Below are 18456 nucleotides of genomic sequence, written 5' to 3'. Positions count from 1 at the left end.
CATCCCTAAGTCTAAATATTGCTGTTACATTGTACAACCTTCAATATTATGTCATAATTATGTACAAGTCTGGCAAATTAATTACAGCCTTTGTTAGGAATAAATGGACTTCACACAGTTCGCAATGAGCCAGGCGGCCCAAACTGCTGCTGCTGCTTGCACGGAACGCAAGAGAAATGAAACAATTTCCCTAGATATAAGAAATTCATGTTAGCAGGCAATATGAAATAAATATGCATTTTAAAAATATATACTTGTGTATTGATTTTAAAGAAAGGCATTGATGTTTATGGTTAGGTACATTGGTGCAACGACAGTGCTTGTTAAATCATCACCCGTTTGTCGAAGTAGGCTGTGATTCAATGAGAAATTAACAGGCACCACATCGATTATATGCAACGCAGGACACGCTACATAAACTAGTAATATCATCAACCATGTGTAGTTAACTAGTGATTATGTTAAGATTGATTGTTTTTTATAAGATAAGTTTAATGCTAGCAAGCAACTTACCTTGGCTTCTTGCTGCCCTGGCGTAACAGGTAGTCAGCCTGCCACGCAGGCTCCTCGTGGAGTGCAATGTAAGGCAGGTGGTTAGAGCATTGGACTAGTAACCGGAAGGTTGCAAAAACAAATCCCCGAGCTGACAAGGTAAAAATCTTTCGTTCTGCCCCTGAACAAGGCAGTTAACCCACCATTCCTAGGACGTCATTGAAAATAAGAATGTGTTCTTAACTGACTTATCTAGTTAAATGAAGGTGTTTAAAAAATAGTAATAATTAAAAAAAATATATATATATATATCCGTGTCCAAAAATACAGATTACCGATTGTTATGAAAACTTGAAATCGGCCCAAATTAAAATCGGCCATTCCGATGAATCGGTCGACCTCTAGTACGGACAAGACCCGATCTGAACTAATCAAGTTTGGACATCATAGTAGAGCCCAGTAAAGTACAGCAGAGTGGCGTTCAGTGCATTATACTGTACTCTAGTGTGCTTTACTCTACTGTACAGTGCTGATATAGACTCAACTTCTCTTTACTGTACTGCAATGTGCTGTCTAAACTTGTGAAACAGATGTCTAAAATTCAACTACTTTTCAACGTCCATGCATGTCTGGTGCTCAGTGGTTGAGGACGCTGGTTACAGTAAATGGAAACAGAGGGGGCTCATAGGTAGGTGTCAGTAAGAGCCGGGAGAGATGACATTAACTGGAGAGAGAGAGGTCATCCAGACTTTTCACAATTATGAGCTGAACATGACAGTATGCCAGTGGAAGGAAGGATAGTAGCAGGTGAACCAACTGTGGTATCATTTCCCATTTTATCCAATGCAATTGCAGTCCTTCCGTTATGCTTTTTCAGTCATTATGTTATGCTTTTTCAGTCATTATGTTATAGATTTTGTTACAGAATGACACATTTTAAACATGTATGGGTTTTTGAAACAGAAAGACAAGTCACTAGGCAATATTTCTTAAACCTACAGAAGGCAAATAATTTCAGCAATATTAAATATTATATATAATATTATATATTAAATATTTCAATGACCTGAAGCATGCTATTCCTACCTCTAGATTTTGTGGCATAGAGAAAGCTAAGATATCAGACAGGGCGGGTGATATCAATAATACTCTGAGTAGAAGGGAATATTTTGGGATTTTCACCCTCCAGACATTATTTCCTAAAGGACATAATGATGAAATGCCTATGTATGTTATGTTGAGAATTTGAACATGAATTATGTGCCTATTTAAGATTTCTGTTTTTCGTATGATGTACCCAATGACTAATGTAAACTTGCTATGTTCTCATTGTGATTTTACAGACGTGTTTCATAAGTCTTATTTATACACTTTTGTAATATTTATGAAATGCATATTGATATATTTGGTAGCACTTATGTTTTTCCCTTTGCCTTCAACCCCATTCGATGTCTAGAAAGGATGTGGGAGGGCCTAGGTCTACATAAGGGTCAAAAATTTTAAAATTTCACAAAAGCCTTGATGAAGGCCGTGAGGCCGATACGTAAGCTTATTAAATATCAGTGATACTATCAAGAGCAGTGTGCGGTTTTCTTTTTCCTTCAGCAATATTAAATATAAAAATGTTGCTATTAGTTGGCAAGGGTGTTAACTTGAACAATATTGTGTTTTAATGTTATTCTAATAGCTTTTAAGACTTTTTTTGGCAGATGTCCAGGTTAGAGGGTTTGGCCGGGGTAGGCCATCAATGTGAATAAGAATTTGTTCTTAACTGACTTGCCTAGTTAAATAAAAGGTTAAATAAAAATAAAACATGTCTTCTAAGACCCCTTTGTTTGACCAGAAATCAAAGCCTTTGCTTTTTCCAAAATTTAAGATAGAAAATAATTAATAATAATAATAATAATAATTTTAAAAAACATATATAGACTGAATTTTCATTTGACATCACATTTGATGTGCTCCTATAAACTTCACATGTAAAGGGAGTTCCAACAGTTCCCCTGTAATAAAAAAGTACGAAGCAAAACAATTATTTACATGTTTTAAATGTATTTGCACTATTCCATAACAATGTCTGATGTTGACCATAAAACATCCAAGTCATGTATTGATGATGGAACTTATGCCCATCAAAACAGGGAAGTGATATCCCACATATGGATCCATGTCATCCAGAGCCGCATTCCTTCACACTGGTTTGGGGGTAGCACTGGGGGACACTGGCCTTACAGCAGATTACTGTGCTGAGAATCAACAAATATACTGTAGCGTATTTTCTGATATTATTAACATACGCCTAGGTGGTGGCATTTTGCAATTTATGACTAGGCTAAGGTTACATATTACCTAAGTGGTTCTATATTTTTCATATGGGCCCATTAGATTAAAAAAAGTTTATAAAAAAAGTGCCAGTCATGACTTTCCCAATGTTGCAATTCCACAGAGAACCGTCCATGTGCTTCAGTTCCTGATATGTCACTGTATATAATCTAAAACTATTTACACAATATTGAAACCAAGACAAATCACAAGTCGGTTCTGAATGATTGTGCACCACATAATGCGGTGGTATAAGTTATACCATGAACATTAAGTCTGATTATGATAAACATCTGTCAACAACTGTTCAAACGCAAAATGCCAAACCACTTCTATTAGCATATTATGGATCCTTATGATACTTCATAATTCATGTAGGGAGTATCTATATGAAACCAAAGGATAAGGCAACAGGTGAAACGTGCATAAAAGTAAAATCAACATATTATTCAGTGTGCAAATTGAACATGTAATTATGTAAATTGGCTGGGGTATGAGTGCAACCATATTTATCTACAGATCTGTGAAGAGATTAATGTTGAACGTAGCCAAATAATATTTTTCAGGTTTGTACTGACACAACATGCAGGTCATTGATTATGTATCAAGATATGGTAAGGTGCAGGGCAGGCTGTGCTATTATTACCATAGCCATTTATACCGCCATGGATTTGAAATACATGTCGAGACATGCAAAAAAAAAAATGGTGGTTTTCAACCCAGTTAGTGCAGGCGTGCACCACTGGCTTTCTCCCGTAAACTAACCTCGTTATAACGCGCGTAAGCGTACTAGCTACATACTATTCTGTTTTCCCGAAAATACGCAAATTGACTAGAGTGCGTGCACTAATGAGGATACCGAAACCATGCACAAAGCACACGTCCAGGCCATATATACACACCTCAGTGGGTCCAGCTAACTAACCGCGAGGTTTCTTGCAACACTCGGGTTGTTAATATTCACCCATTTTGACCCTTTAGTCGAGACCTGTCCACCACCACGAAAAGGCAGCGATAGCTTGCTGCTAATGGCATGAATGTGTCCGACATGCCGCACGCGCTATTCCATAACAAAAACAATTTATATAAAATAACTTATAGACAATATTAACTCTTGGTACCAAGAAATTCACGAAAAACTGTATAAAAAGTATTATTGTCAACGCCAATCACAAATGTTGACATGTATGTTTACGTTGATGAAAATGAGGGCGAAGGAGACAACACTCAGTTGCTGCTAGTTTAGTAATGAGCTGGCTAATTAAATATCTGGGCTAGCTAGCTAGAGGTAGCCACACTGTAATGGCAAAACATGTGGAGCTGGCTGAACTAATGTAAGTTAACTAAGCTAACTATCTGGCTAGCAATCGAAGTAGCACAATGCTAGCTAATGGTCGTCCTTACCAGATGGAATTCTTTATTTTGAGCTGCAACGCATTGGCCTCAGTCCCTTGCAGTCCAGGAACTAGGGATGGTAAGGTGCTTATTCCAGAGCCCAGCTTCGGGAGCTGATCATGTTGTTGTTGATCCTCAGTCATCACGATGAGATTCAGGATGGGAGGAAAGGGATCTTTAACATGCAGGCCTCAGCTTGGACCTCGAGATAGCAGTTATTTTCCTACTGTACATTACAGACCCACCCGTTCTCATTTGCGATATACGTGGCCTCAGTTCCAGGGTAGAAACGGTGCCGGGAAAACATTGTTAGACGGTTAATTTCGAACACCATGCACAGACATGTTTAAAAAAACAAAGAAATAATCACAAGTACAGAGGAATACAAAATGCAGGATTTCCCCAGGATTCCGTCGCAGCCTTGTGGCGACCCGTGCGTTTGCAAACACTAGTGGTGGAAGTGTTTGTGATGCTGACTAGTATTCTGCCAGCAGGACGAACGATGACGTCACATTGAACCCTTCTAAATAAAAGCCCGCATTTCAAAATATTGCAATGTGGATAACTAAATCAAAAGATATTTACTTTTAACATTTTTTTGTCTCTACTAACCACATATGTGTAGGTTTGGATGTGGACGGTGTAGCACGGCCTAATGCTTGCTTTTCACTCTGTCCCTTCCATAGCTCCCAATGCAATATACTGTAATATGCTGTACATGGTATACATATTGGCTTGTAGAGAGATAACTTTTCTAACTGTCTCAGCTAAAGTGGGGTGGGAAATACTCAGTAGGGTCTCTGCTAACCAAATATGGTTAGTTTTGGAGTGGGACTGTGTTGTACATACACAGGAAGTAGGGGTGCTGCAGCACTGAAAAATCTGAATAATATTTAATTACTAGTCCTTTATTAGTGGACAACGTAGCCTTGATTATTATAAATTTTTTCCACAAACGTTTTTTTTCCTGTTCTCGTTCTCTACAAGCCAATATGTATCCCATGTACAGTCCATTACAGTATATTGCATTGGGGCCTATGTAGGGGAGGAGTGAAAAGCCTGCAGCAGGCCATGTGACACAGTCCACCTCCAAAACTACACCCTTCTCAGTATTTCCCACCCCACTTTAGCTGAGACAGGTATAAAAGTTATCTCTACAAGCCAATAAGTATCCCCGTGTATTGAGTTGCAGTGAAATTACTGGGTGGAGTAAGGAGTCACCATTACTCTGAAACAAGAGACCCATTTAAGTTTAGCAGACTATCTATTGAATAATTCCAATAACAAATATTTGTATTTGATTAAAAGTGCAATTCATTTAAATATAGCCTACATAATAGCTTTCAACATAACATTTTGTAAATGTTCAAAAGAAATGATGGTATAAATACAAAATGCATTAAAAAAAATCTATATTCACAGTTCAGCATGTCTCTGTATGGTAACTCTTATTTTGAAGAAAGAAATGCACGATCGTTCTGCCAGCATAATATCCTACTGCTGGGAGAACGGTAATGTGATGCTGCTCCTGCTGCTGCTGTCAGGTATCGGTGGCGCAGGCGCAGACTGCACGAATGAAGAATAACGTGCTTTTTTGTTTTTACATGACGGTGGTGAGCAGCCAAAAAGTGACCAGCCAAGTACTGTGTGCCTACAGTAAAAATGCATGAATGATCAGTACTATGGACGTGGTCTTCAATAATCCAATGAGTTTGTAAAATAACATTTTGAAATGTCTATTTAATTTAAATGCAATTATTTGCAATCAGTGGTGAACAAATTAATATATCTATAATGGCATTATGCTCCATGTGTAGACATGCAGCGAATCTGTTAGCCTAAGTAAGGGCTGTCCCCCTACACATTTGCACATTTCATGTTTAGCAAACAACTCAAATGAATGTGTTCATTGGTCCACAATGGGCCCTAACATCATTTTTTTCATAAACGTATCAAATTCAACATTATGGAAAACAGCGAGCACAGCAAATGTGCGTGTTCCTTCGCCTTGTCGCACAGCCGAGAAAAACATTTGGCCACGACTTGTTGCTATGCAACCGCATCGCCACCCGCCAGATTCAGCACCACAAAATGTCTGTAAGAAGAATGCATGCGGTGAGTCAATGTATTGTTTCAAACAACTAGCTAATTACAGTATTATACTGCTAAAAAGAACATTAACATACCCATTCACAAGTTAAATACAAGAAGAAATAACTAGCTATAGCCACCTTTATGTGTCCTAGCTATACCGCTGTTTAAGATCTAAGTTAGCTAACGTTAACTGCTAGCTAGATAGTTAGCATGCTAGTTAAAACTGTAACGTTATATTTATTATACGCTGTCTGACTTTCAATTAAAGCGTTGTTCCTTTGAAATGTTATATGCCTGTTGGCTAAAAGAACCAACAACTACTATATTTTTAATGAGCTACCTAACTTACTACATTTGTTTATTTAGCCCAAAAGACTCATGTCATCCAAGGCAGAAATGTCTCAAGGAGGAAGATCTGTGAGACGTCCAGCCTCTGTCCCCTCAAAGAAACCATCCACCATAGACCTACTTGCTAAAGAGGAGGAATACAAGTGAGGTTCCTTGCCCAAACATCTGTTGAGTCAATGTAAACTGTATCATATGAGTTGCTGTAACCAGATGGCGATAGTAATACAAAAAAATGCATATTTCTTCCATTCCAGATGTATAAATGCAGAGCTGGAGGCAAAAACAGCCGAACTAGTAAGGCAAGCAGAACAGGTTATGGTAAGTGGTTTAAGATAGCTACCTGGCCAATTGACACACTTCAGAACAACATAAAACATTCATTTTTAGACATATTTGTTTTATTTAAACTTATTGTCCTGATTGTTTTTTCTTTATTTTTTTCAGAGTGACCAAAATGAAGTCTTGTCAAAGTCAATCTCTTTCCACCTTGATGTTGACATTGAGGAGGAGGATTTCAGGTAATAAAATATTGCATTGCTCAAAACGTATAGCATTTCAGTGTAGTAGACTGGATAAGAATATATGAGAACTGCCTATAATACAAATGTATTTGTCTTTAGGAATGTGAACATGCTGGAATCTTCAGTTATGAAGCCCACTTCTAAGGTGCAGTATTCAATTCAGTTTGATACGTAAAATGGAACATCTCAGAGACACAAAGGTAATGTAATCAGTTAGTAAAACTGGGGGAGAATTTCAATTGTATTTCCTTGATTCCGCACGTCCTCTTCAAACCCCATTTCAAACCCCATTGGGTGGGAAGGTCAGAGGGGCGGGACTTCTGACTTTCTCATTCAATGGGTTTTGAGGAGGCGAGGAATTAAGGAAACCAATTGAAATTCTCCCTAAGTCATATTTCCATTGCTCAGGTAATGACAAAGAAAAGGGTCACATCAAAATCCAATTCATAAAACAGACCTGGATACCAGCGAAAAATACAGTAAGAATGTTATCCTTGTCACAAATGTTTGCACAAATATCTATTGGAAATATTGGAAGGTTGTGAAAGGTAATGGCTTAATGAGTGTCCAGCGTTGTTGATATTCAGTTCCTTATGTTTGTTATGACTTTTTCAACTTTTTGTTTGTTGTATTTTGTTTATTTGTTACTTTATTTCAGAACAACAAAGACATCTGCAGTTGATGATGTTGCGGTTCTTAAAGATTGTGTGGATTTTTCCTTGGCTAAAACAATATGTAGACATTGAGGGGAAGCTGGAAGATGGAGATACTCATGTCAATCTTATGGAAGACATCATGCGCTGTGTTGGTGATGAGATGGGATCAGGTGAATTCTGATTTAATTTATTACACTTCCTGTGGCTTTTTCACAAATTTACAATATCACATCTGGAGCACAAGAATGGATCTTTTCAAAAGCATTCATTACAAAAAAATAAGTTATTTATCAGAGTTCCAGAATATCAATTGTTTCAGCCTTAGTTCATCGAGCTTCTCGCATATCCTAAAAATTATATAATTCTTTATGTAACTATAGTATACTTTTTTTGGTGTGCTGTGTTTCAGATGCACAGATCCGTTTTCTCAAAGCAAAACTTTGTGTAAAGCAAGAAGAATTTAACCGGCTATCATATGAGTACAACATAAAGGTAATGATAGAAATATGAGAGATGGAAATGAGTTATATTTTTGAGTAAAATGTAACATTGAAACAAGAATAAAACATGTATTTATTCTAGGATTATGCAAACAGTAGTTTAAGCACCAACATAAAGGAGGTCGAGGAGGCTCGAGCAGGACTACAGAAGGCCACAACTTTCAGCAAACCCAGATAGAGAAACACAGAGCTTTAGCGGAGGAGTCAAACAGAAAAGGTGATGGGCTCCAGCAACAAGTAACTGCTCTACAGAAGGTGGGTGTCGAGGATAAAACAGTTATTACATTGATTATCTTTCTAGTTAGTCATTTGATAATATTAAACAGCACATATTGTAACCATGAAAGTCCATGAACAGTGACTGAGAGAAACCTAGACGTGTGTAGACAGCAGTTGAGATAGCTGTTAATGTCTTATTGCTGAATGGGGAGGGGGACATTATACAGCTTAGACAAGGTTGTTAATAAAGGATGAAATCAACCTCTCAGCAGGGGAATGCCTGGCATGGCCTCATTAACATGGTCAGCCTGTAAGGTGAACCTCTCCTGCAGCTGGCGATAGTACGGCGCTCATATGAAAGATATCTTTTGAATTCAGAGAAATCCACACATTACATATTAAACAGTGAACTTTGTTTGTACTGAATGAGCTAAAGATGAAACAGTACAACATATAAATATAAATTGGGGCTGCAGGTAGCCTAGTGGTTAGAGTATTGGACTAGTCACCGAAAGGTTGCACGATTGAATCCCCGAGCTGACAAAGTAAAAATGTCGTTCTGCCCCTGAACAAGGCAGTTAACCCACTGTTCCTTGTCCGTCATTGAAAATAAGAATTTGTTCTTAACTGACTTGCCTAGTTAAAATAAAGGTAAATAAAAAATCCCTACACCACCACATATACAGAAAATTTTCAATATCACAATGTGTCTGTACCTTTGTGTGTCTCTTCACAGTCCCTGTTGTTCCATAAGGTGTATTTTTACCTGCTTTTTAAATCATATTCTACTGCTTGCATCAGTTACCTGATGTGGAATAGAGTTCCATGTAGTCATAGCTCTATGTAATTCTGTGCACCTCCCATAGTCTGTTCTAGACTTGGGGACTGTGAAGAGACCTCTGATGGCATGAGTGTCCGAGCTGTGTGCTAGTATTTTAAACAGACAGCTCTGTATATTGAGCTTGTCAATACCTCTTACAAAAACAAGTAATGATGAAGTTAATCTCTATTCCACTTTGAGCCATGAGATTGAGATGCATGTCATTAATGTTAGCTCTCCATGTACTTTTAAGGGACAGTTGTGTTGCCCTGTTCTGAGCCAATTGCAATTTTCCCCAACTCCCTCTTTGTGGCACCTGACCACTGTCGTGTCTATGGCTATGCCGGATTAAGTGAAATGACATGCTATTTTATAAAATCTTTTCTCTGTAATTAATATTACCTGATTAAGATAACCATGTAAATGTAATTAAATAGAAAGTCGGGGCACCACAAAATAATGTTTATAGAGCTGTTATCTTCTGAATAAACTCTTAAAGACCTGGTAATCTTTTACCTCAATAGCAGTCAATATTTAATTGTCGCCTTATTCAGTCTCATCTGAAAGTTGTAAATTCTTGGTTATCTTCACAAACCCTGGCTAACAAGTTGAATCAGCAATACAACATTTGGTTTAATTATTTATTTACTAAATACCTAAATAATCACACAGAATTACATCTACCCAGAATGGATCATACATTGATTACAAATTATGTCATAAAAGAAAATGTCCCTAGTGGACGGAACAGATATGACGGCTGGTTACACAAAGAAAGGGGTTTGGGTTTTGAATGAAAGAGCGGGAAGACTGAGTAACAAAAGGGAGAAGCTATGCTATCGTAAATACAGAATCTTATGCATTCTAAATAACCGCCCATTTGGAAAAAGGAAAATGTAATAAATATTTACTCTGCGCTGTGCTTCAATAGGTTGGTCGTAGATGGAAGGCCGGGTTGCCCAGCAGGGATCTCTTGTCCTCTGAAGAATGTCTCTGGTGGTAAGCTGGATACGTTGTAGTATCGTTGTGTGTGTTAGATTGAATACGTCGTTTGTCCTTTCCTAGCCCACGTTTACAGCGGCTGCTGCTAACACAACGGCTAGGAGGTATCACTTCTGGAGTGAATAAGAGTTCAAAGTTCATACCAAGCCATACTTTTAAGCTTGTGCTATATTCTGGCTGGTATAGTTGAAATTCATCCTTTCGGTGTGTCAATCGTCACCTTCACATTGAACACAATGCTAATTTTGTTAGGTTATTATCTGAGCCCTTTTAACATAAGACCGTCATCCTCACGTCCTCGGAACAGCAAGTTGAATTTTTGTCAACAGGTTTATATAGTGGTGAAAGAAGGGCGTGTTTCATAGTTTACAACCAAAGTCTGTTCACTTGGGTGAGTGAGCAGAGTTTCTCTATGACAAACCGTTCTCTCATTTAAGAAGCTAAAATTACATTTAATCTTTTCACAAATAGTTTCATATTTAAACATTTAAATTGCACAACAATTCCATGTGAATCTGATAACTAGAATGTATCGACTTTCCAAGATAGGATGACATAAACTGTCATTAGTAGTAATATCTCAGACAACAACTGATCTGAGATCATATTCATAAAGTACCAACGCATGTTTTCAACTGGTTGGATTACTGAAATTAGGTTCCGTTTCCCACCTTTCAATGTTACCAGACTCTATGTTACAAATTCTTTACAAGTGTCACCTCTATACAGTAGAGAGAAAAGGTTTTATGGGGGTCATAAACCTCCCCCAACAGGCCAATGTCATGACACCACACTACTGAACAGTAGTCTAGGTGCAACGAAACTAGGACCTGTTGGACCTTCCTTGTTGATAGTGTTGTTAAGAAGGCAGAGCAACGCTTTATTATGGACAGACTTCTCCCCATCTTAGCTACTGTTGTATCAATATGTTGACCATGACAGTTTACAATCCAGGGTTACTCCAAGCAGTTTAGTCACCTCAATCTGCTCAATTTCCACATTACTCATTACGAGACGTAGTTGAGGTTTAGTGAATGATTTGTCCCAAATACAATGCTTTTAGTTTAGCAAATATTTAGGTCTATCTTATTCCTTGCTACCCATTCTGAAACTAACTGCAGCTCTTTAAGTGTCGCAGTCATTTCAATCACTTTAGTAGCTGACGAGTATTGTGTTGAGCCTTACTCAAAGCCAGTGACATGTCGTTAGTAAAGATTGAACAAAAGCATGGAACCTGGTCAGTTTGACATGGAAAGAGCAGGTGTTCCTAATGTTTTGTACACTTAGTGTATGTCCACTCCCAAAGAAAAGAAGAATGAATGGTTGATGGCTTCCTATTGCTTAGTCACAACAATTATAGTTTTAATTTATAACTATTCACATTTAATTTCTGAAATATAACATTAATAAGTACATGTGATGAGTCAGTTTTTGTAGCTATCTAACCAAATATTACCATTATCATTACAGTGCTTTTGAAAATGTGTGTTGGTGCGCTATAAAAACATTACACAAAATACTTTTACTGATTTAGCTTGCCCCGTGCGTGTTTAACAAAGGAAATTGGGGGTTTGAAGAGAGCACAAAAACAGGCAGCAACCAATCACAGTGCCATAGAGGTAAGACTGAACAGAGGCTTGGAGGAAGTTGAGAGGTCCAAGACACAACTGACCAAGCTCAAGCAGATGAGCAAGATCAATTAAACCACCTATCAGTGCATTTAGTGATTACATCAATCATTTACACTAAATTGTATTGATAGATAGTGCTATGCTATTAGTATAGTTTAGATTTTGGTATTCAAGTTTGGCTTCTGTCACTTGTTGTATAACCCAGGTTAAATAAACTTGTTATATGCCTATCCTTTCCAAAAGGACACAGCTGACCAGGAGCATAAAATTTTTTGAAACATTAAAAGCCAAAAACAAGAAGCTGAACTGATTGATACACTGAAAAGGCAAAAAGTAAGTCCTCATATTAACTGCAAGTAATTGTTACAAGGCAGTATCATTATTGATATTTCTCCTCATACAACTGATATATTTTTCCTCTTGCTTGAGCAGATGCATTTAGAAGCTGCCAAGATGTTGTCATTTACAGAAGAGGGATTCATGAAAGCTCTTGACTGGGGGAAATCATAAAGCAATACTGAAAAATGTATGTAATACAATTCTGCTTGCCTTGAATGTATTCTTATGGTTAGCAACAACATTGATTATGTGTCCTTTTATACAGAATATATTTTTAATGCAGTTGTATTTTAAAAGTTTAGCATTTTATTACAATAATGGGTTAAATCAATTTAAACTGTAGTTGCATTATCACCTAATAAAGGAAATGGTGTAGTTTTTGTTTATTACCAAATGACTTCAACTGAAAATTGCTGCACCTCCATGATAGGATTTAAGGTGTGGTGATATGTAGCTAGTGGGATACAAATTAGTCTTTGCAACTTAATACATTTTTGAGTACACCATCGCCATAAGAAATCCACCATTGATACACACAAAAAACACACTAGACAGCATCTACCCAATAATGCCATCTAGTGGTGTAGTATAGAAAGTGGTTATTCATCATCTCCCCAGCCCTCTTCATCAAAGATGTCAGCCTGTCGCTTTTGGAAATTGCTTCTGAAGTCCTCATCAAAGTGTTCAAGGTCATCTTCCCGGAATATGCCCTTAACATTTGAAAATAACAGTCAGTTTCAAAAGTGGGATCTTCCTGGAGCAACACTTGCAGTTGAACTAAAAACTAAGACAACCTCCTCTCCCTTACCTTAGGTAGATAGCCCAGAAGTTTTGTGGCATGGAGTTTGAGAAGGCTTTGCCTTTCCTCCTCAATGATCTGTCGACGCAGTGTCTCCCTCTCCTGTTCCATTGCTCTTTCTTCAGCCTCACGTTCCTTGGGAAGAGAGATCAAACTTACATTCAGCAAATGTTCCTTAAGGTACCTACAGACTACCTCTGAGGCAGACAAAACAGTGTTAAACAGAAAAGCTTCAGTTACAATAACACCACTTTGATGTTGGTAAAGAGTGCATAAGTGTTCATGATAAGAGCAATATACTGTACCTTGTCAGCCAGGTACTGCTGTCTCCTGTCCTCCAGCAGTTTCTCCACAGCCCTCTTGTGTTCAAGCTGCTTCATGCGACGTTTCTGGGCATTCATCTGCTCTATGCGGTCGTCCTCAGCAAACTTGGCCATCATCATCTGCCTGAAGGCCTCCTCCTCCACCTTCTCAGCCTGCCTCCGCATTTCCTTGAAGGCTATTTGCTCTTGGCAGGTCTGCTGCAACTCCAGCCTCTGTCTGATTCTCTTCTCCATATCTTCCTGTTAACCCATTTAAAAAGGGTTGAACCCTCTAAAGGCAGTTTGGAAATTTAGGAAATTATAAAATGTGGAAATGCTCGCTTACCATTTGTTTCTGCCTTGCAGCTTCGGCTTGCTCCTCCAGACAAAGCTCTTCACGAACACGCTCCATCTCGTCACGCTGCTGCCTCTCCATTTCAATCTTCTCAGTGAGCTAGAAGAAAGACATTCCTCAATAGCCATCAATAATGTATTAATAATTTCTCACTTTGTCCACAGAAAAAAGACTAGAACATATTCTTAACTATGAATATAGCCAAAAGTTTCGCAAATTATGTGACTTTTCTCCCTCTTACCATCTGGTGAAGATATTCTTTTGCCTGCTCTCGTTCTCTGGCTTTCTCCATTCTGCTCTTCTCCTTATGCTGCTGGTAACTGGCAAATTCCAGGATGCGTCTGTTTTCAGCTTCCATCTTCTCCCGCTCCATCAGTCTCCACTCAGTCTGCTGGCTCTTGAACTCCTCTATGTACCTTTGAGTGGCTGTTATCTTTTCCAATCTTAACTGCCTCTCCCTGCAAATAAGAAAGGTCATTTGATTTCATTATATACTGATTACTTGATCAAGCAGGAAACTTAACCAAATTGTGAAAACAGACTGCCACTGCCCACTCACATTTGATCCTCCTCATAGATCTTCCTGACGATTTCGTCAACCATGAGTTTCTCCTTGAGGAACTCCTCATAAGCCTCCTGTCTCTTGTGCTCTTTCTCCTCCAGCTGCTGTTCCAGCTCCTGCTGGTACTGCACCACCTCCTCGTAGCGCTTATGTTCTTGCTTCTCCTGCTCCATAGAGGCCCGCTCATGCTCGCTCTTCATCTTACGAGCAATATCAGCCTCCTGACGCTAATGTCAAGAGAAAAATATGGATTCACAAAAAGCACAACCAACAAGTGTTTTGGTTCAAGTCTCAAATATCTCTTCTACCCTGGGAAAGGACATTTATGAACTTACCACTGTCTCATATCTCATAGACTCCTTTTCAGCAATCTGTGCGGCCCTCTCCCGGTTTAGGTATGCAGACTTGAGCTGCCCCTCCAACTCACGGAGTTCAACACTAAAATTAAAAAGGAAACATTAACAGCAACATAAAACATCCATCCTGCAACAACTATGGACAGATTAATGTTGATACACTAACCCTAGGATTTTTATTAAAGCCTGAAAGGCACTTTCCCATCGGGCAAGTCAAGAGTATTTTTGGGTTGACCGAAGATTATGATCACTTGCCTGAAAATGTAAATTAGCTATTTTACATGCAGCAGTTCCATATATTGCCTGCCTTTCCTCTACCCATAGAGGAGGAATCAGAAAGATCAATACTGACATTTGTGGTATTTCGGTTATCAGTAAAAAAATAAATCTCAGAGCAGGCTAAACTTGCTCAACTGCCATAAATTGATTGTCTTTCAGCTTTAGGCTACTGGAATTTGTTGCAGTTGCCCAATGGGGCAACCTCAGTTCACTTGACTCAGGCAATAGGAGGGCAACCCTTAATGTCAATCTCTGCCAAGCCCCTCATGTTGGGACTTACCTGTTCTCTTTTATATATTGCCTCATTTTTTCATCTCTAAGCTTTTCATAGCTGATGCGGGCCAGTTCATGTGCCATTCTCTCCTCTTGTTGCAGTTGCTTTTCCTTGTATATTCTCTCCTCCTCTGCCTGTAAGAGTCAGATGAAGCAAGAAATTACTTTTAGGACCAGTTTCCCTGACACAGATGAGGCCTCGTTGTCGTTTAAGCAGGTGCTTTTCATGAATGCTGTGTGAAAGCGATACCTTGATGAGAGCATCCTCAATTTGGCTTTCGTGCAGCTCGTCTTGCACCTTGCGTAGGTATCGCTTCTTTTCAAGTCTCTCCTCACTCATTAGATTGGCTTGCATTTGTCTGTCCTTAGTGATGCGTTTTGTCTGGTCTTCTCGTTGCTCCTCCTGCCGTCGAAATTCCGAGATCACCCTCTGCTGCTGACTGTGCTTCATGTTGCGCCACTGGCTCATTGAAGCCTTGAGGAAAGACAGCATTAGTTCATTTTGGTCAATGTATCAAGCAAATACATTTTTTTAAAACCTTTATTTAACTAGGCAAGTCAGTTAAGAACAAATTCTTATTTTCAATGACAGCCTAGGAACAATGGGTTAACTGCCTTGTTCAGGGGCAGAACGACAAATTTGTACTTTGTCAGTTTGGAGATTCAAACTTGCAACCTTTCGGTTACTAGTCCAACGCTCTAACCACTAGGCTGTGCTGCCGCCAGTGGTTATAATAAAAGATCATTAAACTTGAGTACCACTCAAGCTAGCTAGCTAGCCAGCCTGGCTTACTTAGCACTAACAGCTAGGTCAGGGGGTTTCAAAGTGGGGTCTGTGGACCAGATCAAAATATTATTATTACAATTTATCCTAGCGCCAACATAATCAAACCAATTTTATACAGGGAATCTGTGTAAGTTTAGAGGGTGCAATACAATGTAATATCATGAATCGCTATTGATGCTCTTAATAACCTCTACGGGATCGGTGTCCCTATACCGGGACTGTTGAGCGAACGTGTGCTAATGTGTTTAGCATGACGGTGTAAGTTACAGCAAACTTCCCAGGACATAGACATGTCTTATATGTGCAGAACACTTAAATTCTTGTTAATTTAACTGCACTGTCCAATTTACAGTAGCTATATTACAGTGAAAAAATACCATGCTATTGTTTGAGGAGTGCACAACAACAGCTTTTATCACGGCAACTGGTTTGATACATTCACCTCTGAAGGTAAATAATGTAGTTACATTCAGTAATCTTGCTCTGATTTGTCATCCTAAGGGTCCCAGAGATAAAATGTAGCATAGTTTTGTTTGATAAAATCAATGTTAATATTCAAATGTAGGAACTGGTTTGACAATTTGAAGTTTAAACCCTTGCGGTCTCAACACCCACCCTGCAATCTAGATGTGTGAAAGTTAGTGTATAAGCTAATGATCCATCATGTATGACATTCCTGGGAGTGTGTAAACTTACAAAGATTATATGGTAATACAAAATGTATGTTCTCTATAGTTATGTACTTGAAAATGTATCAATTGACCAATTCGGCAGACTTGATACAAAATACTGTGTAGTATTGCAATGCTCCACTGGATCAATCGGAAACTGCTGCCACCTGGTGGCCAAAATCTAAATTCCATCAAAGATGATGGGGAAAAAAAAGAGAAAAAAAACATGCATTATCTTTTACCAGATCTAATGTGTTGTATTCTTCTACATTAATTTCAAATTTCCACAAACTTCAAAGTATTTCCTTTCAAATGGTATTAATAATATACATCTCCTTGCTTCAGGTCCTGAGCTACATCCAGTTAGATTTGGGTATGTCATTTTTGGCGAAAATTGAAGGGGAAAAAGGGTCAAATCCTTAAGAGGTTCCAGATGCACATGTACCTGGGAGGCACAGGGATATAGTATCCACAGTGCTCCATCAATGATCAATTTGTTCAACTGGATTCTTTTTGTATTCTTCAAATGTTGTTTGAACATAATGCACTGTAATTTAAGCTTTAAAACGGTGAAATATTATCTCTGCCCCAAGGCAAATGTGTAGAATTGCAGGAAATGTACTCAAACGGCAACAGTTTATCTGATGCCAAGAGAGCCTTAAATGTTATTTCCCGGTGACCGAGACTTGGTTAGTCCGGCCGTGCACTGCAGTAATAGTACAACTGCTTGCATCCTATCTTTTTTTAATCGCACTGTAAGTAGAAGTTGTGTTCTGGTATTCTGATGGGTATGTCACAAAATTGGTCCCCGACGCAAACAAGTTTGAAGTTCAGGAGTCTAAGCTAGCTAGGTAAATGAACTAAAGTTGGTTCGTTCTCAGCTAGCTGACGTTAGCTAACGACGTTAACCATCGAATAGCTAGATCATTTTCATGGAAAACACAATAAAACCATCTACAGCCAAGTAATTTACCATCATTGCGTGGAGCTGTTGCAAGCCTCTCGTTGATTTGTATGTTTTACCAGGCAGAAATGTAATAATCTTCATCTACCACTTTGCTCCATTTGTTTTGCTTCCAGTCGTCTTGGTAACATCGCGCCTTTTGTGCCTAGCAATAAACTCGAATGTAATTGGTTAAAAAGTCCGTTTGGTCCTCCCGTCTTCCCTAAGGTAACGTTACAGGTACTGCGCAGAATCAGTTAAATTATTGACACAATTGTTCACAAACGTCAGACAACATATCACCCACACACAAGTCCCAATTCTCACCCATGCTGACGTCCCCTCCAAAATAAATACAATATAGTTTGTCAAATGGATATCTATGTATTTTGTAGTTTAATTTAAAAAAGATGGACATTCATAATAGGATTACGCCGGTCCTGTTAAAAACTGGACAAATTATTTTAGAAAAGTATTCAATTGGCAGGTCCTTAAGGATGGGCCTGATATGGCTTGATTTCAGATTACTGGTATATAAAAAGTTAGAATTTACCCTTCAGTATATAATACATAATTTACCCTTCTGATCGATGCTGTGGACAGATGTATTGTCAGTAAAGCCGTCTGAAAGTATTATATTACAATGTCTTAAAGTATTCACATTCCTTTAATTTTTCCAAATATTGTTGTTGCAGCCTAAATGTAAAATAGATTACATTTCGATTTTGTCGTCACTGGCCTACACACATATCAAAGTGGAATGATGTTTTTCGAAATTTCTACAAATTAA

The 18456-nt window shown here is 38.4% G+C and overlaps 2 protein-coding genes and 1 pseudogene across 6 annotated transcripts in view; 1 reads left to right on the top strand and 2 right to left on the bottom strand.

The window, feature by feature from the left end:
* The window catches only part of LOC116358974 (DNA-binding protein RFX7), a 42984-nt gene extending 38298 nt beyond the window's left edge, over positions 1-4686 (bottom strand). For 4 of the 5 annotated variants that reach the window (XM_031811526.1, XM_031811519.1, XM_031811536.1 and 1 more), the window contains exon 1: positions 4219-4686. In XM_031811526.1, the coding sequence (XP_031667386.1) occupies positions 4219-4352 (134 nt within the window). In that variant the 5' untranslated portion in view covers positions 4353-4686. The remainder of the gene's footprint in view (positions 1-4218) is intronic. The other variant, XM_031811510.1, reaches the window with a different exon arrangement.
* A 1435-nt stretch (positions 4687-6121) lies between these two features.
* LOC109887981 (testis-expressed protein 9-like) lies at positions 6122-12543 on the top strand (annotated as a pseudogene).
* A 48-nt stretch (positions 12544-12591) lies between these two features.
* On the bottom strand, positions 12592-17884 carry mns1 (meiosis-specific nuclear structural 1). The gene is made up of 10 exons (XM_020479219.2): positions 17697-17884; positions 15516-15740; positions 15273-15400; positions 14693-14795; positions 14355-14584; positions 14037-14253; positions 13787-13894; positions 13444-13701; positions 13148-13273; positions 12592-13049 (listed from the first exon to the last, which is right to left on the bottom strand). Exons 1-10 carry the CDS (start codon positions 17769-17771, stop codon positions 12939-12941), a joined length of 1581 nt encoding a protein of 526 aa, XP_020334808.1. The 5' UTR covers positions 17772-17884; the 3' UTR covers positions 12592-12938.
* Between the last annotated feature and the right edge of the window lie 572 nt (positions 17885-18456).

The sequence above is a fragment of the Oncorhynchus kisutch genome, linkage group LG3 (genome assembly GCF_002021735.2).
Source record: "Oncorhynchus kisutch isolate 150728-3 linkage group LG3, Okis_V2, whole genome shotgun sequence".
Taxonomy (NCBI): domain Eukaryota; kingdom Metazoa; phylum Chordata; class Actinopteri; order Salmoniformes; family Salmonidae; genus Oncorhynchus; species Oncorhynchus kisutch.
Note: the sequence above shows the minus strand (reverse complement) of the source record. Positions and strands in the feature narration are given on the sequence as shown.